Raw genomic sequence first — 23,773 nt, 5'->3', positions numbered from 1 at the left:
GGATCTGGGCCCACTTGTCTCTTTGCACTTTTACTTGGGGATTCTCTCTTCTCAGAGACTTAGAGAGCATGTGTATGCTGAGACTTAATTGATACCTCAAGCCCAGACCTCCTACTTGAGCTCCAGACTTACATCCAGTTGCTTATTTGACATCTCAACCTGGATGTGTTCTAATCCACTTGAACTTGGAAACTTAGTCCAAAATGGAATTCTCGATTACTCCCTGCCCGAATCATCTCAGCCCTGCCTTCCACCCTTCCCTTACCCTCCATCTTACCCATCTCAGTAAATGGTGCTATTGTGCACTGTTACATAAGCCTGGGAGTCACTCTTGCTTCCCTCCTTTCTTATCTTCCACGTTCCACAGCAAGGCCCACCGTGCTCCTACCTTCAAAGTGCATCTCAAAATCACCCACTGTTCATCATGTCCACAGTCATTGTGTTGGTTTATAGCTTTTATCATATCCTGCCTAAACTACCACAGTGAAATCCCAAATGCTCTTCCTATTTTAAGCCTTCCCTGACACCCCCAGCACCCTAATCCAATCTCTGCGTAGCAGTTAGAATGGCAATTTTAAATACAAATTGAGTTGCTCCACTGAGCAAAACTATTTAATGGATTTATGTTGTTTTTAGAACAAATTCAGCATTTCTTACTGCGTCCTGCAGAGATATTCATGGTCTAGCCTCCGTCCACCTTTCCATTTTTTCCTTGTGTCGCTCTCTGCCTCGCTTACCCCACATCCCCCCACTCTGCCCCCCACCCCCCCTCCACTGGACTTCAGATAGGTTCCAGAACACACAAGGCCCCCATCAGCCTCATGGCCTCTGCACTTGAGGTTCCCAGTGCCTGAAGCACCCCTGCCCTGGCTCTGCTCATGGCTGGCACCTTCTCACCTCTCAGGCCTCTGTTGAAATGCTGCCTCTTCAGAGAGGTCTCAATGACCAGCCTACTCAAAGCTGGTCCCACTTAACTGTTCTCCATCACAGAAAGTGATTTACTTCCTTTATTGATACCACTCTTGCAATTCATTAACAGTCTGTGTATTTGTTTACTCTTTTCTTATTTATCTCAGCCACCATCAAAATGTGAATTCCATGAGAGCGGTAACTATGTCCCTTTATCCTTGGCTTTGTCTCCAGCACTGAACACAGTGCCTGGCCATGAATGAATGAATAAATAAATGAATGAAGTAAAATGTAATGAATGGCTGAACCAGCCAACCTGATGAAATGCCTTTGCAATCTATAGCACTTAGCCAGCGGCTGAGATATGTGAAGAAGGGCATCATTCAAATCTTCATCAGCAGGAGATCTGAGGTCAAAATGCTCAAGGCTGGGTTGATTGTTTTCTGAGTAGAAGCCTCCAGGCAGAAGATTTTAAAACAGCGACCTCTGGAGCCTGATCCTTTTTCCTTCTTCTCCCCTCTACCACCCCTATTTCCCTGAGTCACTCAAGATATACTTTGTGTATCTTGGAATACCGATGGATATATTATTTCCCTTCCTGTAAACCTTTTGTTAAGAAAATTTACCCAAAACTTAGAAACCAGGCAAAACAAAAACTACGTGTCCTTTCAGTGTCTAACATGACCTATCTCACTCTATGGGAAGGTAACTTTGTTTGATTATTATTCATGATTGATTAGGGTCTAGACATGGTAAAGTTAGGTGTTAACATGCAGGAAACTGATAGAGTACAAATGGGTTTTGGACAGTAGAGATGGAAATGATTTGTGTCCAGAAAGAAGATAACTCCCAAGATTATGGTTTTATTGGTCTGTGGAACCTTATATAATTTTGTATCTAATGTAGCATCCTTAGTCCAGCATTCTTTTTTTTTTTAACTGACTATAGTTGCATCAGTTTCATGTATCTGCCTTTGAACCAGCTTTGCCATCTTGCCTGTCTCCTTATTAGTGAGTTAAATATATCTTGAACATGTGCTCACTATATATCTGTATGAGAATTATGTTTTTTTTTTTTTTTTTTTTTTTTTTGGTACGCGGGCCTCTCACTGTTGTGGCCTCTCCCCTTGCGGAGCACAGGCTCCGGACGCGCAGGCTCAGCGGCCATGGCTCACGGGCCCAGCCGCTCCGCGGCATATGGGATCCTCCCGGACCGGGGCACGAACCCGCATCCCCTGCATCGGCAGGCGGACTCCCAACCACTGCGCCACCAGGGAGGCCCGAGAATTATGTTTTTAACTTTTTGAAAATTATACCTGGATACCTCGGAGGACAAATTTTCACTACTGTATAATGGTCTAGCATATATGCATGCTTAGCTACAGGGGGAAAAAAGGAAGGTTCTTCTGGGTGTGGGAAGGAAAAACTTTTACCCTCTGCAGTTTCAACAGCTGCACTAGTGGGAGCTCAACATGTGGCTTCTGTGGATTTTGGGCCCCTTTTAACTCTGTAGCTCTTCATTCCAGGAAACAATGCCGCCAAAGTCTTGCTTCCAGTGGAATCCTTTGAAAGAACTTGATTGGCCATTACCTCTCTGACCCCGTCACAGTTACATTGTTTTTCTTCTTCCCTTCCTCATTTCTCAAGTGCAATGAGACACAAATGATTTGCTGCAAAAATCCATGGCTTCCTTTCTCCCACTTGCCAAATATCTTCCTCATTCAAGCTTTTATAGAATCTCCAAGTGGTACAAGGTTCATAACTTGACAACAGAATGGTCAGCTCATTGGAGAGTTGCAATTCACAATTCTCATTTTCATGATTCCCAGATCATGGCTCTAGCTATACTTCACATCTTGGACTAATGAGCAGCCCCATCAACAGCAATGATTCCAGCCCTTACCTTACATCAGGGTAGCAGTCACAGGCAGAAAGTACAGTGTGAGGTATTGGGAGGTGATTGCTCTTGAGCAAGGAGACCTGAATTCGAGTCCTAACTCTGTCATCATCCCGTAGGTAACTCTGAGAAAGTCACATCACTGCTCTGTCCCTCCTTTTTTCTTCATCTGTAAATGAGAAGCAAGTTGTGGTACGTCAACTGTTTGTCACATGCTGTGCTAGCTGGTGAGGGTACAGATATGAATCAACATCGTATTCCTGATTCTGAGGAGCTTAGCATCTCCTGCACAAAGGCACAGAATAGAAAATTTCAAATTGAGATTGTCATGAATACAAAAAGCAAAAGAGTACCTGGGATAAGGAAGGGTACCTGGATGTCTATGCTGGGTTTTAGAGGATGAGAAGAAATTAACCAGTGAAAAAGGACATCCCAGATAGGGGAACCTAGAAATAGGGACAATAGCCTTAGTGTTTAAACTAGCATTTTATCTGTGAGGGGCTGTGAACACATCACTGATCATGAACCACAAAATGGGAGGCTCAGAAACTCTGTTGTGAAAAAAGGAAACAATGAGATTTTGTCGGAGGCAGGAAAGAAAACAGCCTATCGAAACCTGCCCACCTCCGTTCACACCTGGTCTTGTTCCAGTGTTACCTGTCTCTGTGCGTGACATCATCATCCTTCCTGTTGTAGGAGCCAAAGACCCAGAAGGCATCCATGACACCTCCTTCTCCCCCCTCCACCCCGTATCTAGCCCATCATCATGTACTGACAGTTTTCTCTGCTCGTCTCTTTTACATCACTTTAATTCAGGATACAGTTATCTCTTTCCTGGGCTATAGTTGTATGTACTTTCTGGTCTGCTTGGATTCCTTTCGATCTTGTTTTCTCATTGCAGCCAGGATGATCTCAAAATGGTAATCTGATTATCTCTACCCTCCTGACACCCCTTTCCAAAGCCCATCCCTGGTTTAAAGCAATCCAGTGTTTTTCTGATTCCCTCTCTAATCACTTACTATGCCCTCCTTGCTCTTGAGATAGAGTGATAGTCTTCTACTTAACATGCTTTCTCCTGCTGCTGGTCTTGTTGTTGCCTGGACTGTCTTCCTTTGTTTTGTTTTGTTTTGTTTTGCGGTACGCGGGCCTCTCACTGTTGTGGCCTCTCCCATTGCGGAGCACAGGCTCTGGACGCGCAGGCTCAGTGGCCATGGCTCACGGGCCCAGCTGCTCCGTGGCACGTGGGATCTTCCTGGACTGGGGCACAAACCCATGTCCCCTACATCGGCAGGCGGACTCTCAACCACTGCGCCACCAGGGAAGCCCCTGTCTTCCTTTTTGACTTCACTTAGTTCACACCTTCATCCTTCAGATCTCAGCTCAAGTGTCTCTTGGCTGGGGAAGCCTTCCCTGATGTCCATGCCCAGTAATATTTTATTATATACTTCCACAATACTGCATTTCTCCTTCATAGCCCATATCCGAGTTGTAACTTTACATCTATTTGCCTGACACACTTTCCTCCATTAGTGTGTAAGACTGGGTCTGGCAGAGGTTGGGTCTGGTGTTGCTCACCTCTTAGCCCTACTGGTATATAACGGATAAGAGAAAGAGTGAATGAGTGAGGCCAGCAGTCATTGGGTGAAGATAAGTGGCCAATTCAAGACAAGCCTGTGGCCCCATAAAGGGGTTTGGATCTAATCCTGTGGGAGTCTCTGGTTGATTCCAAACTGAGAGATGAAATGGAGAGAAAGGCATTAGAGAGATGGCTCTGGGGCTCTGTGGGAAGTGACATGAGGTGGGGAACACTGGGGTAGGTCTCTTCCATCAGTGACTTTCTATGGCTCTCATCTTTCTTATTCAAAGTCATACCTGACAGCTAACACCATTTTGGACTTCATTTTCTGTGGTGGGTTCCAGAGACTTGGTGATTAACCTACATACATAAAATACAGTTTCTCTATGTCAGTTACTGCCATGTAAAAACACACTGTGGAATTTCATCACATTTTGAGAATAAATTAGTCTGATGCAATACTAATTTTGGAGCATCCTGGAGACGTCTCAAAGAATAGAGGGTCATATTTTGGGCCAGTGGAAACTCAGGTACACAAAGCCATGAGCTGGAAAAGTTTGTCTAGCATATTAAGACATCATGGTGAGATGAGATTGGCCATGTGTTGATAATTTTTGAAGCTAACTGATGGATTCATGGGGATTTATTACACTACTCCTTCCACTTTGGTATATGTTTGAAATTTTCCATAATAAAAAGTTTTTAAAAATTAAAAAAAAATATCAGGGACCAAGCAATCAGAGTGGCTTCAGAGATGAGCCAGCTTGCTCTCTGTCCTATCCTGCCTCCATTCAGCCCTAAATCAAATTCTCATTTCCACTTTATGACCCTAATCCTATCCTTTGAATTTCCATTCTTGCTCAAGGACTCGGACACAAATTTAACCTTTAGCCCTTTCCACTTTAGACCAACTCATTCAATGGCCTCCCTGCTCTACTTTTGGCCTGGGGTTATGGATAGGATTGTTCCCTTCTCTCCTACTCTTGTGAGCAGTTAACATTGTAGTGAGCACAGGTTTATAGTCAGTCCCCCCTCTTTCTAGTCATGTAACCTTTGGTAGGTTACTTATCTGTGTCTCCATTTCTTCGTTTGGTAAATATTTACTTCCTAGGGTTGCTATGAGAATCAAACGTGTTAATTTTTGTAATAGTCAGCCTCGTATCTGGCTTGTAGGAACCACTCCATCAGTGTTACTTGGCAGTATCATTCTTATTCTTATCATTGTCATCATCATCAGGTCCCACAACAACCCTGGAAACTTGTTACTATAATACTCATTTCACAGATGAGGAAGCTGTACCAAAGTCCTTGACAGAAAACAAAAAACCTAAAGGAGAAGATTAGAATCATAAGAAGTTGGAGACTTCTTTTAAGAACAGGATTTAGACAAAACTGGGATGGGAGTGAGTTGGGATGATGCCAGCCAGATGGGCCCCAGGTCGCTGGGCCATTGAGGGGTAGAGCCTGCGGTGTCAGGCCGGCTTGAAGGAGCAGGAGTAGGGCTGACAGACGGGAGGGAGATGACTTTTCACAGAGAATTTCCCTCTTGGTCTCAGAGTGATTTAGTGTTGGGTTCACTTCTGTGAGCCTCTGGGGTTAAAAGCCTGTTAACTCTGGCAATTCAGGCTGATGACTTCCCTGCCCCCAGCGTGATTTGTGGGTCTGTTATAACCTATAGAACTGCTGCTTTTTCAAGATAAATGTCAAGAATATGGTAAATTAATTCGTACATTTATCACTTTTTAAAATAATCAAGTATCTCGGGCTTCCCTGGTGGCGCAGTGGTTAAGAATCCTCCTGCCACTGCAGGGGACATGGATTCGAGCCCTGGTCTGGGAAGATCCCACATGCTGTGGAGCAACTAAGCTCGTGAGCCACAACTACTGAGCCTGCGCGCCTAGAGCCTGTGCTCCGCAACAAGAGAAGTCACTGCAATGAGAAGCCCGCGCACCGCGACAAAGAGTAGCCCCCGCTTACTGCAACTAGAGAAAGCCCACGCACAGCCACGAAGACACAGTGCAGCCACAAATAAATAAATAATTTTTAAAAAAATCAAGTATCTCTTCCTTTGATCATCAGATGAGTTATTCCTCTTTACTGCTTTTCCCTTCTCTGCCCGTTCTCTTTCTTCCAGGAACCTAAGCCTGGCTAGCAGAGCATGATCAGATTGTGCATTGAATCGCAAATTCTCAAGGAAATCAATACATGATTTTTTTTCATTGTAAAGAGAGAGCTTACAAAGAGAACAATTTATAATAAAAGCCATGTTCTTTCAAAATCATCTTCTCTCTCCCATTTGGGACTCTTTCTGAGAGCCACCACTGATTTCCTCTAGGTCACCTCCCTGTCCAATCAGGTTACATACTCAAATAAATAGGAAAGGGGAAGTGGGAAGTGAATTGGACTTGTTTCAGAAAATGAGGTGAGAAAAAATGATGAAAGAACAAAAAGGGAAATCTATTTTTGTTTTCAAAGGAAATACGAAAAATATTTTTCTGGATGGGGGTTTGTTTTCACAAGCTTGAATAATGACAAGGATGCTTTATAGGAAATGTTTAGTACTGTACACATCTCCCCTTATTCATTATGTGCCAGTGATCTCTCCAAAGCTCTTCTATATCTTGTGTGTGCTGAAAGCTGCATGGTGTTGAGGTGTAGCTAACAACACTAACCAAGGCTCCTGGGATCAAGTACATTCAAGAAACTGCGAAAGTGTTGGACTTAACGTCTTACGAGACTTGGAGATAAAAAGGCTGAGGAGGCTGAAAAAAGTGGTGTTTAATTCAAACTTCCTGGAAGAGTCACGACATCTAGCAGACAAGCAGTAAGCACTGAACTTGTGTTAAATGCCACATATTGTAGATGAAACTTCTGCACAAGGGCAAGGCAACCTGCTACAAATGACCAGCAACTCAGTTAATTATATTTGCTTTGTCTGTAAGAGGACGTGACAGAGGCAACAGGGGGAAAGCAAGCAAGATTTGGGGGTAGACTTTGGGCCAACATTTTTTTTTTCTCATGTCAATGAAAATTCAATTAACTATCAAGTTAAGAAGAGGGAATTTTAAAAAGGGAAAAAAAGGTTAAAAAAAGGGAATTTTATTTGAGCTAAACTGAGGGTTATAATCCGGGAACAGATTCTCAGAAAGCTCTGAGAATAACATCACACAGTTTTAACATTTTAACCTAGTGCAGCAAGTGCTGTGAACCAAGATGCACAAGATGTATTTGTAGGAAACTACTCCAGATTGGGGGCAGGGAATGCTCCTTGGAAATGCCCCAATTGAATCTTAAAGAATTAATGGATGCTGAGTAAGTTAAAGGGAGTAAATGATGAGAAAAAGAAGGTGTTCTAGGCAGAGCAAGCAGCCAGAAGAAAGCAAGGAGAAAAATAACATGTGCGTGGGCCTGGGGGAAATGGTAATACAGGCAGTTTGAATGTTGCTGGAACATAAACTATGAGGTTGAAAATGAAGAGAGGGCTTCCTGGAAGTCAGACTTTAAAGGGTCTTGAGTCTTACATGGTGATGTGAGCGACTTTGATTTTGGCTAGATTAACTTGGCAATGGCAAGGAGGATAGATTTATCTAATTATTTTATTTTATTTAATTAATTTATTTATTTGGCTGCGTCGGGTCTTAGTTGCAGCACACAGGGTCTCTGTTGAGGCATACGGGTTTTTTCATTGTGGTGTGGGCTCTTCATTGTGTTGTGTGGGCTTCTCCCTAGTTGTGGCATGTGGGTTTTCTCTCTCTAGTTGTGGCGTGCAGGCTCCAGGGCGCGTGGGCTCTGTAGTTTGTGGCACACGGGCTCTCTCGTTGAGGCACGCGAGCTCAGTAGTTGTGGTACGCGGGCTTAGTTGCCCTGTGGCATGTGAGATCTTAGTTCCCTGACCAGGGATCGAACCCACATCCCCTGCATTGGAAGGCAGAATCTTTACCACTGGACCACCAGGGAAGTCCTGGGAGGATAGATTTAAAGAGAAGAAAGAAGAAAGAAGGAGAACAGTTAAGAGATGCTGTAAGAATTAATCCAAGCATAAAATGATGAGGGTTTGAGCTAGGGCAGTTGGGAGTAAAGATGGAGAGGAGGTAAAGTTAGCAGCACATCATGACAGATTGGGATGCCGAATAAGGAGAGAGGAGAGACCAGCAGGAGGACACTGATGGTGGTTCCTGTAACTAAGAGGATGCAGGAAGAATAGCAGGTTAATGTGGGGAGAAAGGATTTCAGGGATGCTGAGCTGTGGGTACCTGTGGTGCCATCTGGAAGGGGGTGTCCATCAAGAGATTTTGGTACATGACTTTGAACTCCAGGAGAGGTTTGGAATGAGATAGAGATTTGGGAGTTAATAGTGTATAAGTGATTTCCCAAAATACAACTGTGATTGAGAGTGAACTAGCAATGAGCCAAAAGCAGGGCAGGAGAAGAGCCCATAAAGGAGCCCAAGAAGTGGCCAGAGAGTAAAACAAGGAAGGAGAGCTGGGGATCTTGGAAGGAGAGGGTCTCTGCCTGCGTTTATCTCCTTCCTGGTGGTGGGAGTGTGAGGTGGGGGAGATAAATAAGCGATAACCATTGATAGGTGAATTGCTAAATCTTTCCAGTTATTCAAAGCAAAAGGCTTAGAGAAGTCTTCAATAGTTTGGAAACCACCATTCCTGGATTAGTATCTGCATACCTTGCATCACAACCTTGCTCTGCCAAAACCTGCTGAATTACTCCCCTCTCTGGACTGGATTTCCTCATTGTTTAAATGAGAAGTTTGGATTTATAGTTCCTAAGATCCTTCAGGGAAATGGGCTCGTAGTAACGATGGGAAAATTGGAGGCAGAGTTTATGCTGTGGCATCTGGAAGATGACTGCTTTCCCCGTGATGGTGAAGATATGTCCTTGCTGACACTGAATTTGGCTCAGAATCCAGGGACAGTGGATGTTTGTAAACATTCACTTTTCCTCAAACGGACACATGTGGATAGGTATGTAAGTTCTTCCAAAATCGTGAGTCCAGCCAATGTATAAAAGGACAATATAGCACAGGGAGATCAGCTCGGTGGTTTGTGACCACCTAGAGGGGTAGGATAGGGAGGGTGGGAGGGAGGGAGATGCAAGAGGGAGGGGATATAGGGATATGTGTATATGTATAGCTGATTCACTTTGTTATAAAGCAGAAACTAACACACCATTGTAAAGCAATTATACTCTAATAAAGATGTTAAAAAAAAAAAAGGACAATATCGAAGCAAAAAATTGAGTTTTTCCAGTCTGGCAATATCTCACCTTGAGCTGTGTGCCCCCTCCAGGGACTGTGAGCTGCAGGAGGACATTTTGAGAGGGGCTCCATCTGCTTCTGCCTGTGTGGCCACCTTGGCTCTAACAAGCTTTTGCATTCATGGCTATTTAAATAGGGAAATTAACTGAACCTCAGAGTGGGTGTGTGGGTATGTGGGTCTGTGAGGTATGGGCTCTTCCTACCCACTGTAACCCATCTGAAAGATTATAGGTTCCCTTTGATTCAAAACTCTGGGAACTCACACGTATTTAATTAGTAAGTAACCCACATAGACTCATACTGAAAAGTGCTTTAAAACAGCAGTCCCCAACCTTTTTGGCACCAGGGACCTGTTTCATGGAAGTCAATTTTTCCACGGATGGGGGTGGGGGGGATGGTTCAGACAGTAATGGCAGCGATCAGGGTGCAGGGGGTTTCAGGCAGTGACGTGAGCGATGAGGAGCGATGGGGAGTGGCAGATGAAGCTTCGCTCGCTTGCCCGCTGCGCACTTCCTGCTGTGCGGCCCAGCTCCTAACAGGCCGTGAACTGCTATTGGCTCATGGCCTGGGGGTTGGGGACCCCTGCTTTATAAGACTTTCTATTGCAACCTTCTAGCCTTGATTCAGATCAGTTATTATTTTTAAGATATTAAAATTATTTTTGAGGTAATTGTAGATTCACGTGCAGTTGTAAGAAGTAGTACAGAGAAATCCCATATACCCTTCACCCAGTTTCCCCCAGTGGTAACATCTCGTATAACTTTGGTACAACATTAGAACCAATAAATTGATATTCATACAAACCACCTACCTTATTCAGATTTCACCAGTTTTACAAGCACTAATTGATGTGTGTGTGTGTGTGTGTGTGTGTGTGTGTGTGAGTGTATTCACAGTTCTATGCAATTTTAACATGTATAGATTTCTGGAACATTTGCCACAGTACAGAACAGTTCCATTACAAAGATCCCTCATGCTACCCTTTTGTACCTCCCTTCTGCCTACTGACCTAACTCCTAGAAAGCACTAATCTGTTCTGCATCTCTATAATTTTGTCATTTCAAGAATGGTATATAAATGGAATCGTATAGTATATAACCTCTTGAGATTGTTTTCATTCAGTGTAATTCCCTTGAGATCCGTCCAAGTTGTGTGTATGGAGAGTTTGTTCCTTTTTGGTCCTAAGTAGCATTCCATGGTATATAACAGTTTATTTAACCATTCACTCATTGAGGGACATTTGGGTTGTTTCCAGTTTTCTGCTATCACGCATGAACTATCTGCTAGCTACTATTTCTGCTATTTGCTATCATGCTATAAACATTCCACTACAGGCTTTTGTGTGAGCATAAGTCTTCATGTCTCTGGGACAAATGTCCAGGAATGTAATTGCTGGGTCATATGGTAGTTGCATGTTTAGTTTTTTAAGAGACTTCAAACTGTTTTCCATAGCGGCTGTACCATTTTACATTCTCACCAGCAGTGTATGAGTGACCCAATTCTACCACATCCTTACCATCGTTTGGGTGTTGTCACTTTTTAAAATTTTAGTCATTCTGATAGGCAGGTAGTAATATCTCATTGTGGTTTTAATTTGCAGTTCTCTGATGGCTAATGAGGTTGAACATCTTTTTGTTGTGCTTATTCGCCGTCTGTATATCCCCTTCAGTGAAATGTCTCTTCATGTCTTTTGCCTGTTTTCTCATTGTTCTTTTATTGTTGAGTTTTGAGAGATCTTTAGATTTTCTAGAGGCAAGTCCTTTGACAGCTATATGGCTTACAAATACTTTCTCCCACTCTGTAGCTCATCTTTTCATTCTCTTCACAAGCTTCTCTCAGAGCAAAAGTTTTTCATTTTGATGAGGTCCAATTTTTCAGTTTCTCCTTTTCTGGATCATCTGATTAGTATCCAGTCTCTGAACTCTTTCCCTAGGGACCCAAGATTTTCCCCTATGATTGTTTTTGAAAGGTTTATAGTTTTACATTTTACATTTCAGTCTGTGATACATCTTGAGATAATTTTTGTATAAGGTGTGAAGTTTAGATCAAGACTCATGTCATTCCTCAGAATTTTGTAATTTTCCAGATACAGATCCTGTACATGTTTTGTTAGATTTATACCACTTTCATTTTCTTTGGAACAATGCAAAATGGCATTATTTTTTAATTAATGAGTATTCTTTCAGAGACTTCCTCCCCCCAAAACAAACAAACAAACAAACAAATGTAGGGTTTAAAACAAACCTCAAAGCAATCTAATCATAGCTGATGTTTTGTCTGATAACTTGCCTTGTCTGAAGGGGAAGTAAGGCACCTTTCTAATGAGGCTGGTCACCAATTAGAAGTACAGCTTCATCAAGGAGCCCCTGTTCTCATAGTCTTTGATTCAGTAACTGACCTGAGTGACCTTCAGCTAGTTCTTCACTTCTCTGAGGTTTAACTTCCTCTTATTATAAAATGAAAATAACAATGCTTTCTTTACAAGTAACGCTGAGAAGATGAAATTAAATTAGATAAGAGAATTTATGTGAAAATATCTGGCACATGAGTAAATGATCAAGAAGTGTTTCTTTCCTTCCTTTTTTCCTTTCCCATCCTTCTACCCTCCACCCTCACTCCTTTTCTTTCCTCCTCTTTTCTTCCTTTCCATTTGTAATTCATGCCACCTAGCCAGTTCTTTATGGTGGGTATGGGATGTTTGTTCCAGTAGGATTCCTGTTCTAACTACAGTTTGACTAGTTGAATAGGAGACTGACTCACCTGTGCCCAGCTAGTCCCCAGAACCTCTCTCCCTCCACCACTGTATACCCTATAATGGATGATATAATGATGAGGATTGTTAAATAATGAAGTCTGTTGCTTTTATTTAAATTCTTTACACTAGGGAGTTCAGTGAGTTTTTATGAGTGATGAGCCACCTGTCTGTGTTTTCATGAAGGGAAGGTGATCTATGGTAGTCAATTAGCATGGGTGCGGGGACCTGGGAGTACCTCTGACAGGCAACTGAAGCCTCTCAGGCCTTGTTGGATTTGGGTGTGGGCCTTAGCAAAATACAGAATATAGAGAAGCAAGCTCATAGTTTGATGTAGAGACAGCCCTGAAGATCTTGGGCTGAGCCCAGAGTAATAGACTCAGATTAAAGTAAGCCAAGGGAGGTAGTCATTCTCCACGTAGAACCCACCCTGTATAAGAGATGGCTCTATATAGAGACCCCGAAGAAATGAGGCAAGGGAAAGGAATTTCTCCTTTAGAAATTCGAATTAAACTGGAGCCCTTCTAGGGCTGATTATCCCTTTTTTCTTCTCTCCCATTTGACAAGTGTCATCCAGTTAATTTAGAACAAGCCCTCTCCTTCCATCTCCAATAGTAACTGCGGGCCAGCTAGATATGACTCGGGAGCCCTTGAAGTTGCAGGCTGGGGCATCTACCCCAGTGTCCTAATTGTTGTCAGACAATAAACGATCCTAACTGGTTAAAAGCCTGGAGAGATTATGTCACCCTCTGCCCTTTACCCACAGATGTCAAACCAAGATGGAAACCATGGGCAAGGAAACATCCAGTACATCCTTGCAGGATACCTCATGAAAGGAAGATGCTTTTTGTTGAAAATCTATTCATTTTGCATTAGAAATAAAAATGTCTCTTTGGAATTCTATTGGCTTAGGAAGAAGATAACCAGTAGAAATAGAACTTCAAACAGATCTTGGTCTTTGCTAATATATTTTTAGTTTTTCTTCAAGGGCTACTTGTCCCAGTAATAATTTCTATTCTGCAGTTCTCCCTTTTACGTTCTTTTAGGGGAAGTCATGGGAATGATAGTGTTTAGAGCAGGGGGTTGGCCCAGAGGAGTACATTGGCCTCCCCAAATTCTTGCCAGATGTCTGAGACACCCACCCAGAGCTCATCTCACTTAGCTGCTTCTGAAGACTAAAGTGATGGGCTCTGACCACAGAAAACTCACCCATGCCAATCTCTTCCTCTTCTTTCTCCAGCAAGGATTGAAAATAGTTCACCATGCAGAGAAGACACTGTCCAGCTTCTGTAAGTGGCAGAAGAGCATCAATCCCAAGAGTGACCTCAACCCTGCCCATCATGATGTGGCCGTCCTTCTCACCAGGTACCCCAGAGCCAGGGGCTGCAAGGCAGGGAGGGCTGGCAGGTGAAAGGGTTGCCAGGTATTCAACCTCATGAGATTCTTCTGCTCTTTTCTGCTCTTGTCATTTAAAAGGCAGCGTCTATCAACTAGACACTTCCTGACTCCCATACCAGTAAGGGAGCAGTCAGCAAACTTGCTAAATGTGCACAGCTCTCTATGTTAATAAACTGCATCTGCTCTTTCCTGTCCCAGTGATTATTTCATCTTTAAAACTGGCTTTTCAGTGCAGCTATATAAACAATCAGGAAGCTTGTTAGCAGATCCTCATTAAAGGCTCTTTAACTCTTAAACATGGAACTTCTCATCCTTTAATTTTCTTTCTAAAAATTTCCTCCAATTTAGAAACCTGCAACTATCTCTACAGAAATCAGTCCTCCTTGTAATCCATCTCTGACTGATGTTGAAGACAGAATATGGGGAGAAGGTCCTCCCCTGAATAGGCAGAGTGGTTTGCTTGCACCTTTCTCCCTTTTACCCTCATGAAGATACTATTTGTTCTGACTACAGAGAGACCCTGTGGTGCTAAAGAAGAACCGTCAGACCTTCTAGGACTCATAGCTGTGAAAAGCTAGTGAATTTACATGATCAACCTAGGCTGTTGGAATGCTATGTTTGCTCATTGATTCAATAAATATTTTTTGAGTACCTACTATGTAACAGGAACTATTTTAATCTAGACAAGTGAAGCTCTTAATGGGCGGAAAGTAAGTTTTCACTGGGCACTCCTATGCACATTCAGAGACATCCTGAAATCCAGAGATGTGTAGTGGAAGAGGCCTTTCAACCTGGCCCTCCAGCTGAAGAGACCCTCATGAGCGGAAAGGCCCTGGGTGTCTGTTTGTTGTCCCTGGGGAGGACAGGCTGCCCCTGAACATCTTGGCTTGTCATCTGTCCCTTTGTCAGGGTTATCCCAGTGCATAGGTATGTACAAGGGATGATAATCAGCCCCCACCCTATCCAAATTTCTGTCTTACCCTGACGCCAAATTCCAATCATCAGAATCACTCTTTTGAGTGATAGTATCAAAACTTCGGTTGAATGCAAATACGTTCCAAAATAAGTCCGTGGCATAAACCTATTACATTAGGTTCATTAGGTCTTATGACACCTGGGTTGATCATAGCTCCCCTGGGAAATAGGTTGGTGTGGGGGTAGAATGTAAGCACAGAGGCTTTGGGGATCCAGCAGGCAGCCAGGGAACATGAGGACCTAGGCAAGTGGCCAGGGGAAGACTTTGGTCTAGGCAGGACCTGACTGTAGGGAAGAACCCTGGATCATGGGACCAGCATTGGCCACCTGGCATCTGTGTCTCAGCACCGTCTCTTTTCTTTCCCTGAAAGCAGAAATAGTTTCTCCTCTCATTCTCACATGCATAAATCAATGAGTTAATGACAGTTGGCATTTAGGGAGTATTTGCCACGGGCCAGGCCCTATGCTACATCTGTTAGAACAATCATCATTCCATTTAATCCCCACAACAACCCTGGTGGTTCATTACTGTCAGTCATTCCTATTGTACAGGTGGGGAAACTGAGGCTTAATTATATCACTTGCCCCAAATCTCACTGCTTTTAATAGGTACAGTAGAGACTTAAATCCAGGTAGCTTGACCCCAATAGCCATACTATTACCCAGTAAGAATATGAAGGATCTGTTCTCCTTTTTTTCTTACTGTTATAATTTTTCTTCCTTAGAACAAGGGTCAGGTTTCAAGCTTTGATGAACCTCACCAAGTCCTAGATAGTAGAGAGAATTTCAAGTTCTGAAGCAGGATTTCTCAGTTTCAACACCATTGACATTTTGGGTTGGCTAATTCTTTGCTGTGAGGGGCTGTGCATTGAAGTGTATTTAATAGTATCCCTGGGGGCTTCCCTGGTTAAACTTGGTTAAGAATCCACCTTCCAATGCAGGGGACGTGGGTTCGATCCGTGGTCTGGGAACTAAGATCCCACATGCCACGGGGCCACTAAGCCTGTGTGCCACAGCTACAGACCCCACGCACTCTGGAGCCCACGCACCACAACTAGAGAGAAGCCCACGCACCACAAGAAAAGATCCTGCATGCCACAGCTAAGATCCAACGTAGCCAAAAATAAATAAATAAATATCAGAAACAAAACAAAACAAAACACAGTATCCCTGGCCTCTATCCATGAGATGGCGGTAGCACCCTCCTCGAAGTTGTGACAGCCAAAACTGTCTCCAGACATTGCCAGATGTTCTCTAGGAGGGTGCGGGAACAAAGATCAACCCCTGTTGAGAACCTCTGCTCTGAAGAAGTAAGTAGGCTCAGGAAGGGAGGGAAGTATAAGACTGAACTTGCCTCTGGAGGACTATGCTGAGATCCACTTCAACAGAGCTCGCTATAGAGGTGCATTCAGTAGAAGGTGGGTTTGGTGTGAACACACCTTGTGAAATGGGGCTGGTGGCTGCATGCCAAGGCGTGTTTTCTCTTTTACTATCCCCAGTGCATGGTGGAGGTGGAGCTGGTCTCCTCCTGGGAGCTTAAGCTCTTTGCCTGCAAGACCACCCCTATTTTACAATCCATTTGTTACCTGCTTTTATCTTCTTTAGTGCTGGATACTTAATAGGCACTCAGTGAATAGTTATTTAAGGGACCCAACTTCCTGCACTTTCAGAAAGTTGGTAGATTACCAAAAACCATCATTCATCTTTTCCCAGCAGCTCCATGCAGACCTAAACTTTTTTTTTTAATGAAATAATAAAAAGTAAATCTAGCAGTAGGGGTGGAAAAGTGTTTGGTCGGTCCTCCCACAGACTCAGAAATTATTCGAAATGCTTGGGCTATATGATCCAGTCTAGCTCTCCAACACGGAACTACCACTACTAGTAGGGGTGCAGATTCACGTCTGCTGCACATGCTGGGAGATGACTGTTGCTTTCTCCTGTTCCATTGTCCCAGGCATTGCCTCTTGGAGAACTGAGAACTTATGGAGGTTCTCAGAGCCTGAACCTTTCCTATGGCCCAATGGACACAAAAAGCAGACCATTTATTGCCAGAAATTGCACCCACACAAACCCCATGATCTGAAGGTCTGCAACCAGTTAAAGCTCAGAACTCTGTTGGCATTTGTGCTAGTCTTTCTTGGCAAAGACTTCTTGAACTAAAGAAAACCATATGACTAATTAACGACTCTTCAAAACTCTTGTCACTGATTGAAATGAGTCCTTCTAGGATATGGGAGCACATTTTTATATTTAAAAGCTGTAACTAGTATTTTTAAGATCCTAAGAGTGTTTATTTGTGAGTCCATCCCCTCCCATATGCAGTATTGTTAGGGTGGTGGAACTGGAGAGACCATTAATTTGATCTCTGGATGGGTTGATTGCACCAATTCCCTTTTTCATGAATGACTAAAAATTCTCAGATGAGTTTTGATGACAGACCTCAGAACGACCAAAAATGTGTTTCATGTTTGGAAAGACCTCAGCCACTGATGGTTGTCCCTTCCCTATTTAAAAGTTCAAATTAATTCCAGTTTTCAATCAAATCCTTCCCTTATGGGTCAAATAATATAATTATTAAGATTAAGAGCAAAAGCAACTCAAAGTAAAACATTTGCCATATTTTCCTGCTTTTTTCAGGTGTTAGTGAGATTCAGTCATCAAGTGGTGAAATCAGAATAATTCTAGTGAATTCAAAATTGCTCCCTAATTCGTATGGACTATTAAAACAATTTTAATCATGCTTTACAGACCGTACTGAATGTGAATTAATACCCAGATTTTTTCCAGGAGGGTTTTTTTTTTCCAGATGTTTCTTTGGGTACCTACTCATCTCTGTTCTCTACTTTCAGAAAAGACATCTGTGCTGGTGTCAATCGCCCCTGTGAGACTCTGGGTCTGTCCCACCTGTCGGGAATGTGCCAGCCTCACCGGAGTTGTAACATCAATGAAGATTCTGGACTCCCCTTGGCTTTCACAATAGCCCATGAGCTTGGACACAGGTAAAGGACCAAGGAAACTGAGATCTCTTCCTCATGTTCATGCATCAGTATCAGTAGAGGGAATGGAGGGAAACTTAAACAGGGTGTCAGGAGAATCTGATTTCATTGTGGCTTGAGAATCACCCTCTTAAACCTCTGCTTCCTCATCTGTAAAGGGGGTAATGGGGAATCACACACGACAAAGATTCCATTGTCTTCTCTGCTCTGACCCGTTGTACCATCGACATCACAGAATCAAAGAGGCCACTGCAATTCTCTGAGTTAGAATGAAGTGAGCAGAAACAAGGAGATAAGCTTTAACTTAATTGATTAATTCAGGAGTAACAATCCCTATTTAGTTCTTATGAAATTGTAATATTGTTAATATCACTAAAAAGTCATAAACCTTAACATTTTGTGCCCTTACTTTATGCCAGATGCTTTGCATTGTGTCACTGAATCCTCTCAACAACATTATGAAGTAGATACTATTGTTAGTCCCATTTTACTTATATGTATTAAAGGAGAACACTGAATAAAGAAAAAATGGAAAACTGCTATAAACTTGGAAAGCCCAGCAGACAAACACCAGTTAACAGAAGGTCCAAGTTGTCACACAAAGGTGTGAATTTGATGAGGTGAATTGACTGAAGGCAGGTTTCAGAAAGGTTGAATAAAGGAATAATGAGGATTCTGGATTCTCTAGGTGTCAGAAGTTCCCATGGAGGCAAGATCTTAGCTTATTCATAATTTATTGGTGTATGTATTAACCACAAATAAGAGAAGAGCACACTGGTTGGAAGCTCAGAGTGGGGAGTCATTGTCAATGGCTCAACTACACCCCTGCCTGTTATGTAGCCACCAGCCTGGGTCTCCCCCCTCCAAAAAGGAAGCAGAACACTGGGCATGTTTGGGGTATCCAGGCAGAAAAGGAGGTGGGATTAGGAAGAACCCTGTTGACTGGATTATTCAAGGCCCAGCCTCTCTGGCCTGAGCTTCCCCACCATTTTTCTCATATAATATTGGAACTTTTCAAAATACTTTTACCTGAAGTACAAAACCAGAGTATCAGCTTGGGAGTTCAGAAAAGTGAGTGCTTATTCTGGCTTTTCCATCAACCAGTATTATGACCTTAGAGAATTCCCTTCACCTCTTTGCGCTTATTTCCTTATCTCTGAAATGAGTAGGTTGAATTAGGTACTGTGATTTCTTTGATCCTTACCAAAAAGCCCTGGGAGATAAATGTGATATATTCTAGTATCCTTAATTATCAAAAATTCAAATACAAAGAAGTTAAGGGACTTGCTTATGATTAAATAATGATTGGGGACAGAATGCTAGGTCTTGAAAAGACCAGGCCATAGTTGTTGGCATGTTGATAATAAGTAGGCAAAATGAAAATTATTAGTATGTGCAAATGTATAGGCATCCTCAATCCTGATATGTGGAAGGACTGTCCCTTGTAACTTCCAATAAAGTCATTGGTATCAGCAGCATCTGCTGACCAAGCAACGTCAAGTGAATATAACTAGGTCAAACTGAGAAATGATTGCTCAAGACATTCCCAGCAATGGTATGCCCAAGCTAAAGAAAAGTGGAGAAGACATTCTCAAATGCTCACCACTTGTGTCCAAAGAATGGATCCTGTATATACTCAATTCAACTTGGCAGTTTTTAAAAAGTAAACTAGTGGTAATACTGCCATAGGATCCAGCAATTGTACTCCTGGGCATTTATCCTGGAGAAATGAAGATTTATGTTCATACCAAAAAGCCTATACATGAATTTTTTTTGTACATCTTTATTTACAATGTTGTGTTAGTTTCTGCATGAATGTTTATAGAGGCTTAATCTTAATGCCCAAAACTGGAAGAAACCCAGGGGTTGTTTCAACTCAATATGGTGAATGGTTAAATAAAATGTGATGGATCCATACCATGGAATACTATTAAGCAAGAAAAAGGAACCAACTATTGATACATGCAGTGACCTTGATGAATCTTTGAACAATTACGCTCAGTGAAAAAAGCCAATCCCAAAAGGTTACATACTGTAAGATTCCATTTACACAGCATTATTGAACTAACAAAATTATCTAAATAGAGAACGTATTAATGGCTACCAGGGTTTGAGGAGGGAATGGGGAAGGGAAAGAAGTGGGTGTGGCTATAAAGTGCAAAGTGAGGAATCCTTGTGATGATAAAAATGTTCTGTCTTGACTGTATCAACATCAGTATCCTAGTTGTGATATTGTATTACAGTTTTGCAAGATGTTACCATGAGGGGAAAGCGGGTAAAGGGTACATGGGACCTCTTTCTTACAACTTGCATCTGAATCTATAATGATATAATAATATAAATTTAATATATAAATATAATAAATTAAAAGTTTAATTTTTAAAAGGGGACCTTGGGCCATGTACAGATGACCTAAATAGAACACTGTCTTCTAAATGGCAAAAAAAAAAGTTTTGTGTCACTGATAAGAAAGACAAAGTTGAAGGAAGACATATAACCTTGAGTTTGAGTGATAGAAAAAAATGCTTTGGTAAGACACAAAACTGAAGAAGAGAAGACATTAGGAGTGTCCTGGAGTGTCCTGAGAAACTTGTTCATAGCTAAAGATGCTTCTGAGGTATTTAGTTCTTTCTTTAGGTGTAAAGTTCTAACTAGCTGTGGACCAAACTTAGAAACACTGGGCAGATCAATGAAATGGCCTTCAGCTGCCCGGAAAAAGAAAGATACAATAAGCTACTATCCTGAGAAGATACTCATTATCGTTCAATGACAAAGATACCCCATTGTTCTTGAAAACTTAGTTGTTTCATCACTGATTGCATAGGATGCAAAATAGAAAGTGAAGTTAACTAACTTATGCTATGGCCTAAATAAATAATTTGATTTTTATTCTGAGAAAATTTAAAATTCTGTTTATGAGAAGCCTGGATTATATCCATCATCCATACCTAAGCTCTCATCCCTTATTGGGTGAATTACCAAAAATGAAGATGGAATTCCAGCAGGAAATTTAAAAACCTCTCTGAGACTTAGCATCCTTTTCCTTTAAGTAATGAAAATATCATGATAGAGATGAACACTTAAAATGCAATATCCACCCAATATATACCACTCTTCTGGATTGTGATATTCCATTTATTTCATTTATAGAGCTTTGCTTGTTGCATATACCAAATTGATATTTTCTGAATGCGTTAGAAAAGCTCACATTCATACTTTGATGATTCTTGTTCTCTGCTGGTTCTGCTGCACCATAAAATAAACAGTAAAAGGCAGGGAGTGTCTCACCAAGTGATACCCTGAAACCCAGGCAGTGACTTAGCTTACTGTTTCATGTCTATAATTTCATAAACCCATCTAACAGGAATTACAAAACAAAGATGTAGTAAAGCAGGCTAATCCAACAGCCCAGTTAGTTGTTTCAGACTGTAGTAGTCTCCTTACTCCAAGCTGCTCTTGAGTTTCATCCCACCTGCTGGAAAGCAGCTTCCTGGAAACACCTTCCATCCCTTTGACCCCATGTGCTTTCCTTGTCTCTCATTATTCATTGACCCACTGATCCCATGTGACAGGAGTGCTCCCCCCATTTAGAGAAAGTAGACATGTCCAGAGGGACCTTTGTTTCGTAGCACTGCTTTTCTTTTGTTGGATGGGAGCACAGAGGAGTGATAAAGCTGCAGGGGGAATGCTTTAGTGAATTAAAAACTTTAGAGGGAACAAAATCAGTTCCTTTTGGGGAACTAATATATTTAGAGTATAGGTTTGAAGCCACCCAGTATATAGGATCCAGCCATATGGCTTGTCTTATTGGTTTTTTGGCCACGAGGCATGTGGGATCTTAGTTCCCTGACCAGGGATCGAACCTGCACCCCCTGCATTGGAAGGTGAAGTCTTAACCGCTGGACCCCCAGGGAAGTCCCGCTTGCTTATTGGAATAGCCAGTGCTAGAAAAACAATTATTCATGGAGATTTTTAGAACCATGCTTGTTTAGGATTTTTCCTAATTATTGAACAGGTGAACTTGTGGAATACTTTATGAACTGGGTAGGACTGGATTTGCAACAGGCTGGGGAAGGCTTGCTCGGGGGAGGGGGGAAACCCAACTTTCATTGAATTAACTTCTTTGTGGTTGGGTGGTGAGAGTTCTGTAGATTAATTCTCTGACTCCTTTGTGAGTATTGTATTCATGTGGAATGTGATCAGAGTCTGTAAGTAAGTTGATAACATCTTAATGCATTAAAAATAATACAAGAAAATCCCTAAATCCCCCAAAGACTATTTTCTGCAAGAGTTGCTAACGTTGATCAGGAGATTTTATTAAAGTTAGATATGAGCTTCCCTGTCAGAGGGATTGAATTTCACTAGCAGAGTAAAAGGTCATAATTTCCTCTGTTCAGATTTGGAAAGTGAGCCAACATCTCTGGGTTGTAAGTGTCCAATAAGCAGATTCCAGCGGAGAGGGGTCTTGTGGGGACTCAGAAGTCATCTTGATGGTGATCCTGAGGATGTGGCTTATAAACTGACACTTCTCAGTCTGCCTGTTTCCCACACACCTCCTTGCCATGGGAGTCAGTTAAGCACTTTAGGGCCTTTCAAAGCTGCTTCACCTCGTTATCCCTGGCAGTGGGAGGTCAGGGAGCCAACCTGAGCAAGACACAGACAAGAGCACTGATTTAGGAGCACAAAGATCTGCAGAAGACCTAGTTTTGCCACAAACTAGCTCATGACTTTTGACAAATCTCAAACTCTCAACTTACTTATCTAGAAAAGGAAAATAAGCCAGCTAGACAGTGATAAAAGCAGCAATAAAAAGTTGCTGTCATTTATACAACATATATATATGCCAGGCACCTTGCTAAGTGATTTTCAAACTTTATTCCACTCAAATCTCATCCCAAGACTATGATGATGACTCCATTTTCTGCTCGGTGAAACTCAGCAAGTTTCAGTAACTCACAGATCCTTAAGTAGCAGAGCTGGAATTCAAATCCAAATCATCTGTCTTCAGATACCCCGCTCTTAACCCTTGTGTAAGGTCTCCCTAATGTCTGATGTTGGAGGGCTCATAACAATACTAGAAAGAAATCCATCCCCTCCAAGCTTGTGGCCTTTGACAAAGTCTTCCATAGGCTTCCCCTCTCATGCTCTCCCTTAAATTATGATGAAAAGGGAAGAGGAAGGTTTTGCTCTTTTGTGCTACGGTTGCTACAGCAGGAAAAAGAGGACAGCTGGACGCAAGATTTGCCCCCCGACTCTAGTCTCATAGAAGCCAAAGCCAAACTGGAAGCTTTTAGCTTTCTGCCAAACAGAAGTTTTTGAATTAGCCACATGGCTCCCAGGGTTGCGTATTTGAAACAAAGCCATGCCTGAAATGTTTCCTGTGCTTTTGAGTTAAAAATTAGCTAGACCCCTCCAACTTCAAAGGCCCGCTTTGTAATCAGATGCCTTCTGCACAGAGGTGGCTCTCCGTGGGTTATTTTCACCTTGGAGAAACTGGTTTTCTCCTTGTTTCACGCCTGCCTCCTTTATATCCTTGTGTCTGTGCCCCCTGCAGCTTCGGCATCCAGCATGACGGGAAGGAAAATGACTGTGAGCCTGTGGGCAGGCACCCGTCCATCATGTCCCGCCAGCTCCAGTACAATCCCACCCCACTGACGTGGTCCAAGTGCAGCAAGGAGTACATCACCCGCTTCCTGGAGTAAGTGACCACACATCTCAGGACAGCCTCACTTGGCTTTCTATAAACCGGAAGTCACTTTGAGTTCTACCCGAGGCCCGGAAAAGTCTCAGTTCCTCTCACAGGTCACAGGATGAGGATGGCAACAGAAGGGGTGGACCTCACTGCTGCTTTCTGACCCTGAGATCTAGGTGGGTTTTGCCTCCAGCCTCAGCCAGGTGAATACTCCGTCTCCCCCCACACCCCCTTCAGCTTGCTTCTGTCTAAAGGTGGCTCTTTATGACCTGATCGTGAGTTAAGTCCCTGGGGACAGGCAGAAGCAACC

At 42.5% G+C, this 23,773-nt stretch overlaps 1 protein-coding gene across 1 annotated transcript in view; it reads left to right on the top strand.

Annotated features, from left to right (window-relative positions):
- The window catches only part of ADAMTS12 (ADAM metallopeptidase with thrombospondin type 1 motif 12), a 392,328-nt gene that overhangs the window by 221,481 nt on the left and 147,074 nt on the right, over positions 1 to 23,773 (top strand). The window contains 3 exon segments of the mRNA XM_081230390.1: positions 13,643 to 13,767; positions 17,625 to 17,774; positions 23,326 to 23,469. Of these exon segments, the coding sequence (XP_081086516.1) occupies positions 13,643 to 13,767; positions 17,625 to 17,774; positions 23,326 to 23,469 (419 nt within the window).

The sequence above is a fragment of the Mesoplodon bidens genome (assembly GCF_964165515.1).
Source record: "Mesoplodon bidens genome assembly, chromosome: 4".
In the NCBI taxonomy this organism is placed as follows: domain Eukaryota; kingdom Metazoa; phylum Chordata; class Mammalia; order Artiodactyla; family Ziphiidae; genus Mesoplodon; species Mesoplodon bidens.
This window is presented reverse-complemented; position numbering and strand designations above follow the sequence as displayed.